Source organism: Anopheles aquasalis, chromosome 2, assembly GCF_943734665.1.
Source record: "Anopheles aquasalis chromosome 2, idAnoAquaMG_Q_19, whole genome shotgun sequence".
Lineage (NCBI taxonomy): Eukaryota > Metazoa > Arthropoda > Insecta > Diptera > Culicidae > Anopheles > Anopheles aquasalis.
Genome location: NC_064877.1, coordinates 9,570,001 through 9,584,012, shown reverse-complemented (window position 1 = coordinate 9,584,012; position 14,012 = coordinate 9,570,001). Strand labels below are relative to the sequence as shown.

Genomic DNA, 14,012 nt, shown 5'->3' with positions numbered 1-14,012 from the left:
AGGGCACAATCATATTGCATAGCATCCGGGCATGGGAAGTAATAGGAAACGGTCCCTCCCTGGATGGTCAAATCAAGACACAACGGCATCGTATTACATTCAGTCTTTCTCTCATTCTTTCTTCTTACTGCTATGGTTTCGTAGTCCACGTGCGAACCAGCCAAACGGCACCATCCTTGACACACTTTTCTTAAGTAACATGAAGTGGCGAAGGACCAAAATTAAAATATTGGCCGTTTAGTATTTCGTCTCATCCCCAGGCAGGAATAGCAAATAATACCCTCCAACACATTGCGCCGACGATCTGTCCATTCGTTCCTCTCCAGAGCTGGGGCAAAAATCAATAACACATTCAGTTTCGATTCCGTACAACAGCGACGCCAAACAACATTCCATTTCTTTCTTTACGCACGAGCTGATAACGACGCACTGGCCAGGGGACTCTTGCAATCCGTGTATTCCACTTGGTGATATTTATTGTTTTCTTGCTCTACGATAAATCTAAACAAATGGCTCGCTATCCTATGTCCAAGTGAGTTATGCTTGCGTTCGGGGCTTTGGATCTTCCTTCACAGCGACAGTTTCAGTGGCAGCCGCGGCTGGTACCGTATCGCTCCCGATTTGTGCCGCAATTTCCTCGTACTTCTCCCTCCGATGTTCTTTCCGGGCCTCGTCCATCAGCACGTTATGCAGCAGGTTGCGGTTGTTGGACGGATTCGGCAGTAGTGGTGGGTAGGGGTTGCCACGCAGTTCCAGCACTGCCCGTTTGCGGTACCACCCGGGATAATCCTTCGGTGCTTTGTACATACGGGTGGCGGACACTTTGTAGTCCTCGAACCGGGGCGCTAGCACCTTGAACAGCTTGTGGACGAGCGGTTTCTCCACCAGCCAGAAATCGGCCATCTCCATCGTCGGTTTGTGGCAATCCCCGTGCCGGATGGCATCCGATATTAACCGCTCGGCGTATCCGCGGGCCTCATCCGCACGCTGATAGTTCAGCTCGATACGCTCGTGTTTCACCAGCGCCGTCACCGTTTTGCGCAACTTATCCAACCGGCCCTCGGGTCCACGGGGGTTCTTCAGGTTTCGGTGCCTCGGCCGTACCGCTATCCGCAGCTGCGACATCAGCTTCGTTACCTCGGCCTGGTTCATGTTGCACGCTTTTGCCGACCAATTAAATGCAAACTTTTCACCCCAAAAAACGCCGGCGTTATTCAATCAAAACACATTTTTCTTTCGAGTCCACCGAATGTCAACAAAGAGGCCAAATGTCAGCAGTGACAGTCCCACTTAACAAAGAGAGAGAAAGAGAGTGAAACAAAGCGAGATGGAGGAATAGAGAGAAAATGTTTACCCATAAAAATGTACAGTGAATGTGTAGTGTGATTAAAAGTATTTCCAAGCTAATAGAAATGTAATACGAGAGAAATAGTAATTTAAACTACCTCCAGTTGGTAACGATCATTTGACAGGTCGCTGTTGCGCTGCATGTGGACGGACGCCCGCCCCGGAATTGTTAATCCTCGTCTGCACGACTCGCCGTACAAATCCTATACAAAATCGGGTATTTTTTAGAGTTTCTCGGCACAAAGTTGTCCCAGATCTCGCTGTCGTCTATACGCACGTTTAGGCAGAGAGAATTGGCCGCGCAAGAGCGCCGACTCGACTCTCTTCTTCTCTCGCTCTCCCACTTCTTTCTCGGTGGTCGTTTGAAACGGTTGTTGTTGGAGCGTCTTTTGCGGCGTTTTTTTCCTTGTTCTCGATGGAACTAATTAAAACAGGATAGAGGTAAAGTGGCCCGAAAAGTGTGTGCTAAATTGTGGTTCTCGTTGTATCGTGCTGGTTCTGGGAGTGAACGTAATCGGCCCTGTTACCATCGGCCGCAATCCTCAAGCAGCAGCAGGTATCAGCCCGATCCAGTTCGTGGAAACTCTTCTTCTCATCCTGCGGCGGTGGTGGTTGTTGCGCTCAGAAACCGGTCAGTGTCCTGTGCAGCGAAGGTGACCAGCCTACTACCAGCATCCCGGTGCCAGAAGTATTTGTGGAACGATTTGTGAACCAGCCGAAAGGTTCTGCGCGAAATAGTCACTGGAAATCCAAAAGAATCCTTTCCGTAATTGCGTGCGTCGTGTGCGTATCGAGTGTTCTAACGGTAGCCACCTTGGCATGCGGTAATTCCGGATTGCAGGTGGCACCATTGGTGAAGGCATTGCAGATCAAAGCCTGCTCCGGATAATAATGATGTCGTCGTTGCCGAGAGTGCGTTAAAGTGTGTGCGAAGGTTACCTCCGAACGGTGTGCGTGGAGAAGTAGTGCTGCGTGGCGGGGATTAGAGTGCAATAATTAGATGAGCGGAGTGAAAATCTGAAAACGGCATCACCAGCTAGCTGGCCAGCCAGTCAGCCAGCCAGTCAGTGCTGGCTTCATCAAGGGGTGGGGAGTGTGGCAAGCGTCTTGCAGCGCGTGCCGCAGGTTGATCCATTTTCTTTTCCAACCAACCTCAGACCACGTTGGCCAAGGACGTTTCGTCCGTATGTAAGTGTCCTGTCCCGTCCCGTCCCTGGTGTCTGTGTCTGTTTTTCTGTGTGTGTTTCTGTGTCTTTGTCACGTACGATTGTGTGGCTGAAACTGGATCAATTACGGCTTGGGCTTGATGGAACCACCGGAAGTCGGTGGAAAGTCGCCAACGTGCCAATGGCGACCAGCGGCATGAGGATCCGTTATGATGATTACGGCGGATACAGCGGTCTACTGAGATGAAGACGAGGCTGCTGAGGGCGATCTTTGGTGGTCTGGTGGTGCGCCAATGTGCTGTGTCCGGGGCCCCGAGCAGAGTGTAACTTTATGCTTTTATTTATATGCTTTATACGATGGGTATATGAGAAAATGTCGGATCCGTTGGAGAACCGGCCTGCTGCTGCTGCTGCTGATGCTGTGGAATTGTCTGTGAAGAGCGCTGGGAATGAGAGCAACAACAACAACAACAAACTGGGCTGCTACGACGGCACACAACAGAACGGGTGAAAGATGCGAGGGAATCACCTAGCGGTGGCGACGGATGCGAAGAGAGCCAGAAGCAGAGCGCTGGATCTAGTCTTCCTTGCGGCGGCGATGGTGGCTGGATTGTTGCTGTCCCACTCGCACGTTCACTAACCCATCATCACGGCCGAGAGCTGGTGCGCTGGCCTCCAGGTCCAGGTGATCAGAACAGGAATGGCGGACAGATGGTAAGAAGGAAGGGGGAAGGAACAGGAGGAGGAAACCCTTTGGTAGACAATCTGGTTCGAGCAGCCCGCTACGAACGCTGGTGTGAAGAAGGAAACCAGAGAAATCATGGAGCGTGTTTAATGTCCGCCTGCCCGACCGCCTGGCCGCCCTCCCTTCCGTCTGTGTGTGGTTGTGTGTTGGTGCGTATGCGCGGCTAGAACAATGCACACGCACGTAACACGTTGCTGCTCCGATGTCTGTCTGCCTCGATGGAGAGTTGGGATTTCGATTCGCAGGTGCGCATGCGTATGCTGGAGGACTATCCAGAGACCAGAGGCTCGCCATCCGAGAGAGGAAGCGAGCGAGCGAGAGGGCGACACACGGAACGAAAGTGTTTTGTTTTGGGGCCGAAGCCCCCAAAGTGCGAACGAACGCAGGGTTTCCAATGGCCGCCGCACACGCTGGCGCTCTGGTTGATGGAGTATGCAAGCAGTAGAACCAACCAACCAGCCCAGAGCATCAGAATATCGATGAGAATTTTCTGAGATGAAGATGAGATATGGGGCAACGACATCCAGACCAACCCAGAACCGCCGGAGGATTATGCTGCTTCTACCTTTTGCGCGGCCTTCCGGAAACTCCAAGGTGCGCGTTTGTGCGATGCATTGCGAAATGCAGGTGGAAAACAATATCTGCCACCAACACCACGCACACGGCACACGATGAGACAATATGCTGTGAGAACAAAACAAATGCCCAACAAAAGCCAACCACATTGTGATGGTCGTGATGGTGGCCCGGTCTAGAACACACCCTTTTTCATGCGGAAAAGCGGTTTGGGGGGGGGGGGGGGGAACTCCCTTGGTTTAATTTAAAATTGGAAGGAAAACTCAAATTTCCCTATGATTTACTTCAAACCATTAATCGACGCCGGCGCGTATGCGGTTTCATTCAGCAGTCTACTAGGATTCGCAACGTTCTAGGCCTACCTTGCTGTTGCTGTTTGTGTTGGTTAGTTGCTTTTTCCTTCCTATTCTCGCTGCGGCCGCTGAACTACTCCTCTCGGCTCCAGCCACCGGCCTCGTGGCAATGCAAATATGCTTCCAGTTCCAGTTTGCGTGTTGCGACTGTTGGCGGAAGGGTTCGCATACATACATACAAACGAAGAAAAGCGCCAGCACGGTGTGGGAGGTAACCGAGGGGGGTGCCAAAGAGTTGTTTGAACTCTCCCGAACGAGTGTAGTTGGTGGTGCGGAGTGCGGTGGTGTGCGATGGTGTTTTCCATCGCTTCGATGAACGCGAGATCCAAACGTGCCGCCCTCTCGCTCACCCCTTCTGGCACCCCCCCTCTTACCCCCCCTTATTCCGTTCATGAATTGTATCATCTATTTCCCTCCTACACCACTCCACCCTCTCATTCCATTTTTCTCATTTTCCCTTGCAAATGCTCCTCCAACTACCAGCGGTCGTTGTGTTTTCCCTTTTTTTTTTTGGTTTTCCAACTCACCGCCTACTTCTCTTACCAACTCAATCATGCTCTCTCTCTTTCTCTCACGCGTAGCTGCGTAGATTCTAAACGCTTTGAAAGTGCCTGTTCCGGCTCCAGCTTGTTGTTGTTGTTGTTGCGCCAACCCGGGATGGTCTGCTGATCTGCTGGGTTCCAAAAGCTGGCACCTCCCAGCTCAGTGGAAAACAAGACCATCACCATCCGCAGGGGGGTACTGGAGGTGTCTATGAGAATCCCAGCTCAGAGTTTGACAGTCGTTTTTTCCCAAACCAACCCTGCCCCACGTTGGCAGCGTTGTTGTGGCCGTTTTATGAATGAAACCGCGATGTTCCGATTTTCCCACCCGGCAAACAGAGAGGAAGGCCGCTAACGGACTAATAACAAAGTGGCACCGCAGACAGGCTAAGTGGCTTAATCATACGGACGAATTTTCTCCAAGAAATTATTGACACTGGCACACCCCTGTGGCCCGGTGCCGGTGGTGAAAAAGTTTCTCTGGGACCTTCCGCAGCAGTGGTCAGCAGCAGCACCACCGTGGTCATCGTTCGTCACCACTCGTCTATTCCTCGCTATCTTATCGCTTCCGATCCCCGGTGATAATGATTGACAACTGCCGCCGTTGCCTTCGCCGCCTATTTCGTTGGTCAGTCAAAGGCAACCAACCTTACGCCAGCCCACGGTTCCGATGATAACGGGGAAAAAATGGTGGGAGGAAAAGGTGATAAATCCTGCCGAAATTGAAGGCCAAAAGGCCAAAACACAACAAACATCGATCGATTCCCCCACCGGACTCAGGCCGTCGAGTCTGTGCGCTGACTAAGCAAATACGTAACGCCTTGTTGTAATGGCCAGCGTCTTGTAGCGAATAAATGTTATGAAAGTGCGACACTCCTTACGCCGTTAAGCGGCTTTCTAGGCGAAGGAAAAGCAATAGAATATTAGAGAAACAACTGTTCGTTTTGTGATTTCGATGTAAAAACACTCAAACACCCTCATATCGGTCTCTCGGTGCGATGGCTGATAACGATACCCAGGAATAGTTAATTCCGGTTCCACACGGTAACAACAAGGAAGTCCATGGGGAACCAATGGGCGCACACGGTTTGCAATCGCAGATTTATGGCCGCTTATCTGCGACTAAGCCTACGACAGGACCAACGAAAATACACTGTGACTGGCGCCCCGTCGTCATGATGAGTCACCAAATCGTCCCCAGGCCCCGCTTTGAGCAAACGTTCCCGCTCTAAGCCATGAGACAGCACACACCACGCGGCACTGATTTTTCGGAGGGTGAGAAAATCGATGACAGTAGGAAAAAGTCACCACCTCCACCTGACTGTTTGCATCGATTTTCACATAAAGGGTTTTCAAGGATTGTTGCCATTGAGGTCATCGGAACGTCTTTTTTTTAATGGAACCTTCCACTAATCGAGTGGATTATCCTTCTGTGCGTTGAAGCCACTAATTGTGGGTTGATTGTTTTCCCAAGGAACCGATTCCGGAACCGTGCGTGCCAATAGGTGAGGCCAATGTACGCCACCGATTGATTAATCGGTTTAGGAGTTCCTTTTTTTTTTATTTGCTGTTGTTACAATGTAGTGGTGATGGTGGTGAAGGAAAAACGAAATGAAAATCATTAAACGATGAAAATTGATTCCCATGTTTTTTGGGTTTGTTTTTTTCCATTTTACTTTCCATCGAGCGCGGTGCTGGGTGTGTGTCTGGTACCATCATCACGCACCCCCCTTTACTGGTGGATCCCGGGTATTTATTACGAAAGACCACTGCGTGAGGGGTGCAAAAAAAAAGGTAACCCTCAATTTCCCTCACTTCTGCTGCTGGTCCTCCTCCGAAGAGGTACTCTTGTGGGGGGGGGGGTGAGTTTTTTTTCGTTCGTTCGTTGTTGCCACTAGAGCCGAGGAGTCACAATAGGGGTGCCACGGGAGAACATATTTGTTACGCATGGTAAACGCGCGCATAAACAGCTCTCCGGCTGGCTGCCCGGTGTGTCCGGTGCCAATAAACCGGTGCAATGTCCATTGGAGCACCCCCATTCCCTTGGGCCATTGGTGATTGGAGATTATGCTTTGGGTGAAAGTAGGAATGTTGCAAGTGTTGCCTGCCTGCCTCCGTATGGTACTAGTTTTTCAGAGTGACGTGACGAGAAAGGTCCGTAAGCGTCCTTGAAAATTGCGAAAGGCCGATGCCCGATTACATGCACACTCACATACACCGGTGGTAGATCGGCTGAGAAAAAACCGGTCGCAGATGGACGACCTTTTTATCTTCTTCTCGTGACCGCAATTTGGTGTTGCTTTGGCGCGTCTTTGGGACTCGTACGTTCAGCGGAGTAGATGTGAGGACATGACGGAGGAATTGTTGATGTTCGGACTCAGGTTCGCTAGGTTCCAAATCGTTATCATCGAGCATGATTCCTGATGAGGCAATCGTCCATGGTTATCGAGAATTGATAGCCCTGAAATGGGGCGGTCTAGGTGCTGACCAGAACTGGACGTATCGTAAAGTGTTGTCGGTGCGATCGACGAGATTCGATAAAAAAAAGGAGAAATAACACATTGCAACTGATGACCGTTGTTTGTCTGGAATGTTTCGTTGATAGAGTGCACGGCAAGGGGACATTTTCTATCAAGTAGAAGCGGAGATGTGACATACATACTGGACGCGTTACAAGTCGTGGCAGGTGCTCGAGTCTGTATTTTGGAAATTGGATAGTAATAGACTATAGTGACTACAAATACTCTTTGCTATGCGGATGTTTGTCGAAAAATGTTCTGTAATATTCGACAAACTTCAGATCAACGATCCTGCAGAATACTCACAAAATTAATGGTAAAATTCTTGTCAGGTACAAATTGACAAAATTATTTGGATGTCATTGCCATCATTTAATGTCTAAACCGGGAATCATCTAGGTCATCTACTGCCTCCTGGAAGTTATGTCACCTGGCTTTCTATTTCCAAATATTTGCCGACGGATAGGCCAACTCCATGACATAGCATTCCTCAACAATGTGTGGAATCTGTCAGCGCGTCCATACCCTGCTGCTTCTGCTGCTGTCGCTCGGTAAATCTAAACCGAAATCCGTTCTGCCAGCGAATGCGCCACGGCGGACTGACCTCCTCCTACTCCCCAACCACCGGTGGTACCCACCGGAATCATCGACCCGCACCTGCTGCTGCTGCTGCTGCTGCTCCAATTGGCGCATGGTTGGGGATCGAGCATTCCATCCGAGAGAAAGCACGCACCAGCAGCCCAGCCCACAGGTTGGTGCGAGCGAGCGAGCCCGGTGCTCTTCGCGGGGCCATGAAAAAGAGGTCAATCCGCGAGTATTTCTCTTCTTCTAACGAAATAATTACTTATTTGCATTTGAATGAGGCGCAATAGCTGCGTCACCACCAGCAAAGCGCACCACGCACCGCCACCTAGCACCAATCTGGCGTGTCATCTCCCACTGGCTGACTGGCAGCCATTTTTTTTTGTTTTCTCACGGTGCACTTCCGAAGCGGGAAGCGTAGCATAATTGGAGGGGCTGACTGCGGTGGGGGATCTGGGCGTGAGCGAGACAAACACGGTAATTAAGTTTCGGGGGACGCAAAAATAATAACAATAATAAAATTAGTGAAAGTAGCTGTCATGACATTAGTGCCGCGAAAGGGTAGTGCGCGAGAGGGTTTTGAAAGCCGCACATGACAGCTCCCGCTGACAGCGCCAGAGCACTCATCAAGGTAACCGACGCAAAGCAACAAAACAAATGTTTTTCAACAGCAGACGATCGTCAATGTGTACTACCTAGTATATATATATAGTAGCCATTTGTGTATTTGTGTGTGCGTCTGTGCGTTTGTGTACATGTTTAATGTAGATCGAAACAAAAATCGAAGCAAACATTGATTTGCTAATAATTTCATTTTTCATTTGCTTTCGTGCCTTGATCTACTAACAGCACCCATCAGTCATTGTTCCGCATCCAGCAGTTCCCCAACCGATTCCGTTAACAATAAGAAGCAAAGGTGAGGTCCAGGAAGGACGAAATCCCAAGTGTGCACTAGTGCGTTTGTGTGTGCGCGCGAATTCAAAGAAGTGATCCTGGTGCAAGGCGACACCGGCCGCGTGTGCACGTGTGGACCCCGAGGGGGTGACATCTCCCCTCATCCCCCACCACCACCCTCTCTAAGTGTGTGCTTTTGCAGAGTGTTGTCGCTGTCGCTAACAGCATGATGGCCGATACGCCCACTAACAACACGAATGGCGGCACCGGCAGCAATGCCACCAACAGTCATGCCAACGGGATGGCTACTGGCACTGGCACGGGTGCTATTGGGGCCACTGACCCAACCGTGATACCGCAGTGGAAGAAGGAACTGATCCAGCGGCGCAAGAACCTCGCCAAGACGATCGGTGTGGTGCACGATTCGGCCTCGACGGCCATCTCGGCCGCCTCATCGCCCGTCCTGGCCCATCCCCGCACACCGACCGGTGCCTTCCCCGTCGGCAGTCCCTTCTACGCAGGAGCGGCCGCAACAAAAGGTAATTCCAACGCAGACCACGGGTATAAAGGGTATGAAGCGTGATCCTTCTGCGATCGAGGATCGCCGGTATATGTGGCATACGTAATATGATCGCTTATCTATGTAAATATGTTGTACAGTTGTCACTTTCACTCCACCTCCAACTCGCGTGCACCTCACTTGCTTTTCTATTCTCTAACAATTTGTTTATAATGTTTTAGTGTTTTGAATGTTTGGTCAATTCCTCGACACACTGACTCGCCCACGATTGACGCGTTAGCGTGTGATAGCGTCGTTCGCAATCTCGTTCCGTTCGATAACGAGGGCCAATCGACCGAGACGCGCGCAATCATTCGTTTTACGGTTCACTTGTGTGCTTGTCGCATGTGCAGCTTGTGTACAGTTGATATGAAGAAAGTTTTGTGTGTTTTTGCGAAGCAAAGTTTCGCCTTCATAATGTTTTCAACTTTTTTTTCAGAATATATTTTTTTTTGTTTTTAAATTGTTTATTTTACTAAAGAAATGCAATTAGTTAACAATTGACTAAGGGACATCCACATGCTAACGTGAAAGCATTATCGGAAAAAAATGAAACCGAATAGAAATGCATAGAAATCGAGCGACACAAAATATGTCAGGGCCCTTATCAACATCCAATTTGCACACAACTCTCTCCTGCCATCTCCTCTCTTCTGCTCCACCCTACAGCATTCGACCTCATTACGGAAAGCGCTGTTTCAAGTGCCACTAGGCCCCACAAGCTTGGCCGCCCCGGCATTCGATGAGTCACTTTGGCGCGACCGCAATCCTCTCTAGCGAGCGCTAATCCCCAATCCACTGAAGCCCCTCATAAGGGGCACCCAATCCCCAAATCGATTGCGCACTACCTAGTGGCCACGGTATATACCTGCTAGCACCACGGCTACACTCTCTGGGAAGGCATTGGCAAGGTTTTTAGTGCCGAGCTAGGTGGCCCGATAAGATTTGCTTCATCTGACCGCGCCAAAGCCCCTGCGAGAAAAGCGCGGGGGGATGGGAGCGTCCGCGATTATCTTATCGGTTGGTGAGAACGGGGCACCATTTGGCTCGTAACTGGCGGTAGCTAGAGCTTTGTGCAAACACATACACAGAGGTGGTTTGTGCACGGTAGTAGCGGCTATGCAAAAGCGCGTCGGTCAGCTGATGTCCCGGAATTTATGGCGAACGAATTCCTTATTCTGGTGCGATGAAGAACACGAGTTGAAGAGAACGAGCAATGTTACAAATTGGATTGCTTGCTCCCCCACCCCAATCCAATTGCGAGCGCACCAAACGGGAGCTTCGAATCGATCAACATCGAGAGCATCATCGATCGGCCATCCGGATTCCCTTAATTGTCCCATTTGGCAGTATTTTGTACTCGAAACTCGTTCGATTCGATGCCCATTCGGCGGTGGGCAGCTAATTGCTTTCCATCAATCATTCAATCGTCGCCCCGCAAACGAATCGAATCCCGCGTCATGTTGGATAGCATTGACCGGTAGGGAGTGGAGAGGGGCCGTGTGTCACCAGCATTATGAAATCTTATGTCATCCCGCCGCGCCATTTTCCGCTTCCGCTTTTTTAAAGGCTGGAACAGCTGTTGTCTGGACATTTTTAAAATTATTTGAACTCGAAGAGTTTCAAGTGATATTTTAAGAAAATATCTTTATGAGTCTCCTTTTTATGTCCTTTTTTAAAATCATGTTATTATACATAAGACATTTAAAAAAGTAACATGAAGAGGCACTTAATAATTGTCTCGTGAAACAGGGGCGTTATTAATTCCCCGGTGGAATGAGGACATGGTTCCAGAATATTTGGGTTAACCAGTCACGAGAAGAATTAATCCATTTTGGCATTTCGCCAGATCAGAGCAATCAAAGCTGAAATTCCATTCAATTCCCTTCTATAATGATATCAACAGGCCTCACATGGAGCTAATGACGTAACAGAGATCTTCAATAATGAATTTATGTAGCGATTCCAGTGACTTTGAAGAGGAGATCCACGTATTCTATGATTTTTACAGGATCTCCTTGATGGATTTCGTAAAAAACTTTTTTTTTTATTGTTGTTTGGATCTTTTTTGTGTTTCGACAACCTTGCAAAAGAAATGTTTAAAACAGAACATGTTCACAGAAAGAATACAGTATTATACAGTAATATGGCAGGTGAATTATTTCTACTGCGATTGCGTTGATGAACTCGTTGTCTTTTTGTTTTCGTTCTATTACGAGAGATCCAAAGCAAGACTCTCTTCAACCATGATCATCCAAGCAATCCAAGCATCCGTTGATGGCTCCCGTTGGTGGATGGAATGGTGACGTTCGCAGGAACGAAATTGGAACCACTGTGCACTAATCATCATCACAACAGGTTCCTTCCCTCTCTCCTTCTTCAAAAGTGGATGGAGTTGTGCCAAAAAGGCGTGATACAAAGTGCGCAAAGACACTAAACAAACAAATCATATCGAAACCGTGGCAACAGCAGCACCAAGAGGAGCACCAGCGATCGCGCAACCAACGAGTGGAGGTTACTCCAGCGCGCTGGATGGAATTAACTTTTGGCTAATGGTAATTGATTATGCATTTTTGGAGCCATTTTTTGTTGTTAGTTTTTAAACCCCGCTCTCCACCGGGGCTCCAACGTGTCTTCTCTCCCTGGGGCGTTCTCCTCGAGTGCCAAGCCACCACCGCACACCACCACCACTGAGCACAGCCGATGGGGTTAATTAATTAGCGTTTTGTGCGAGTTTGGTGCGAGGATTTCGCTCACTAATGGAAGAACTCTGGGTTTGCACCACCTAGTCGTGTGATGATGAAAAATTCATTAGCCTTATTTCGCACGACCGCCCAAAACCCCAAAGAAGAAGTCGCCGTTTTGTGGCACGCTGTGCCACAGAATACCGTGTTTAGCGAGAACTACAACCCACCACCAACACCACCCCCGGCCCGGGAATCCGTTTGACATAGAAACAGACAGAAACAGAGTGGAGAGGAAAAAAAATGGTTGGAAACCTAATTTGTAAAAGGCCTCCCCGGGCGCCTTTCCCCCCCACGCCCCCCGGGGGTAAAGATGCACCCAAGACACCGGAAAAAAGCGTTGAACTCGTTTGGCGGAAATCAAGCCGGTGCGCTCTCGGTGCCGTGCGTCGCTCCAAAGCGGATGGTGGTGGTCACCATCAATTAGGCCTTTTTTCACTTCTTTGCGACGAATTTTCTCGCCCGAACAGGTCTCTCTCTCTTTCGTTGGCCCTCCACCAAAAAATCCGCAAGGGAATTAAGGGAAATTTCAATTACGAAGCTGAAGTCGCGGCACTGGTCGCGAGAAACGGAAACGGAATCGAATTGCGAAGCGATCAACGATCGGTGATCGTGTTTGTTTTGTTTCGGTCTCTGGTCGGTGGCCATCCATTTGAATGCCATCGTCAAAGGGGAAGAGAGGATCCCTCCTCGCTCGTTCCTTTTTGGCGATCTTGCAAAACACGACTCGCGGAGCGCCGCCATCCAATGGCCGGCAAACAATACTTCACGTTTCCAGTGTCCATTCCTTGTTTTCCCTTTGGGTCTTTTTGGTTTCCTTTTTTTGCTGCAGCTTTTCAAATGCAAAAGCAGCAGTTTCAATGGAAAAGAAGAGAGCCAGTCAACGCGGCGCTCCTCGGCTCGGCGTACAAGTTGGTGACGATCCGGGTTTCCTGGGCTGCCAGGGCCTCGCTGCTTTATTTTCACCCATGGCGGGCCCCGTTGGTGGTGCTGCTGGTGATGCATTCGTATGTAAATCGAGAGCTGAGGTGACGATTTCGAATCGCGTGACATTTTCGGTCCGGTTTCGGCTGTGGGCTCGTTGGCTCTCCCCAAACAGAGAGTCAGCCCCAGCTTAAGGTAAACTTCTTTTGTGCGCAAAAAAATCCACAAAAAAACTAAAGTAAAACATGCCTCAAAACCTTGGCAGCACCACGAACCGCGCGTATGCCGATGCGGTTTGCGTCTTTTTAATGTGTTTTGGCCTGATTGTTTCTTTTTTTTTTGGGGTTTTTATTTCACATTTTTGACCAGCTGGCATCAACCTTAAAATCGAGAAATTCCAATTCCTCAATGGTAGCCAATTGGGAGAGGCACAGAGAAGGGTTTCACCTCTCTCTCACTCTCTGCACAGCAAAAGGAAGCGAACAAACATGCGAACGCTGCGCGAGATTGATTTAAACACGATTAATTGCGTGATTGGACCGTTTACACGTTGGAAAAAGCAGCTTTTCTGCACTTTAGCTTCCCTCTTCCCCACCCGGTGGGGGGACACTGCAAAGGTTCAGGTCCGTTGTTCGTCCGATCGATTACGCACTCTCACTGGTCTTCAGCTGAGCAACGGTGCTCGTTGCGATCAATCGTGCACCATTTTGCACCGCGCAAAAAGTAAAAATGGTGAAGAGAAGTCCAGCGTGGTCTCGATTCATTCATCTCTCGACCTCGCGGGGATTCGCGATGCGTAGAAGAAGGTCCTAAGATAATTAAGCATCTTGAAGGATGGGCCATTAATTAATGTTTCAAACCCGAACCATCACGTAAAGCACCACCAGTTAGACACGCGTCGGCGTCTTGTTGTCAGAAAAGAAGAAGTTCGGCACCAAAAACTCTTCGTCCAGAAACTCCTCCACCTGCGATCGACGGCTAGTGACCGTTGTCTGGCCTGCTGGCTGGCTGTCTGGCTGGCTCGTTGCGATAGCTTCGCTTTGGTGGGTTCATTTATTTAC

General features: G+C 49.5%; 2 protein-coding genes across 9 annotated transcripts in view; one reads left to right on the top strand and one right to left on the bottom strand.

The window, feature by feature from the left end:
• Positions 1-450: 450 nt before the first annotated feature.
• On the bottom strand, positions 451-1,255 carry LOC126581538 (39S ribosomal protein L17, mitochondrial). Its single transcript, XM_050245255.1, has one exon. It carries the CDS (start codon positions 1,150-1,152, stop codon positions 538-540), a length of 615 nt encoding a protein of 204 aa, XP_050101212.1. The 5' UTR covers positions 1,153-1,255; the 3' UTR covers positions 451-537.
• Positions 1,256-1,710: 455 nt separating this feature from the next.
• LOC126572803 (protein bunched, class 2/F/G isoform-like) overlaps positions 1,711-14,012 on the top strand; it is a 56,407-nt gene continuing 44,105 nt past the window's right edge. For 3 of the 8 annotated variants that reach the window (XR_007607972.1, XM_050232451.1, XM_050232444.1), the window contains exons 1-2: positions 1,711-1,788; positions 8,680-9,263. Coding sequence is in view for 7 of the 8 variants with exons in the window: in XM_050232451.1 (XP_050088408.1) it covers positions 8,951-9,263 (313 nt within the window). In the remaining variant the exon portion in view is untranslated. Of the gene's footprint in view, positions 1,789-1,882; positions 1,904-1,928; positions 2,001-2,199; positions 2,536-8,301; positions 8,462-8,679; positions 9,264-14,012 lie in introns of those variants that run through there. The other 5 variants (XM_050232450.1, XM_050232449.1, XM_050232448.1 and 2 more) reach the window with 5 other exon arrangements.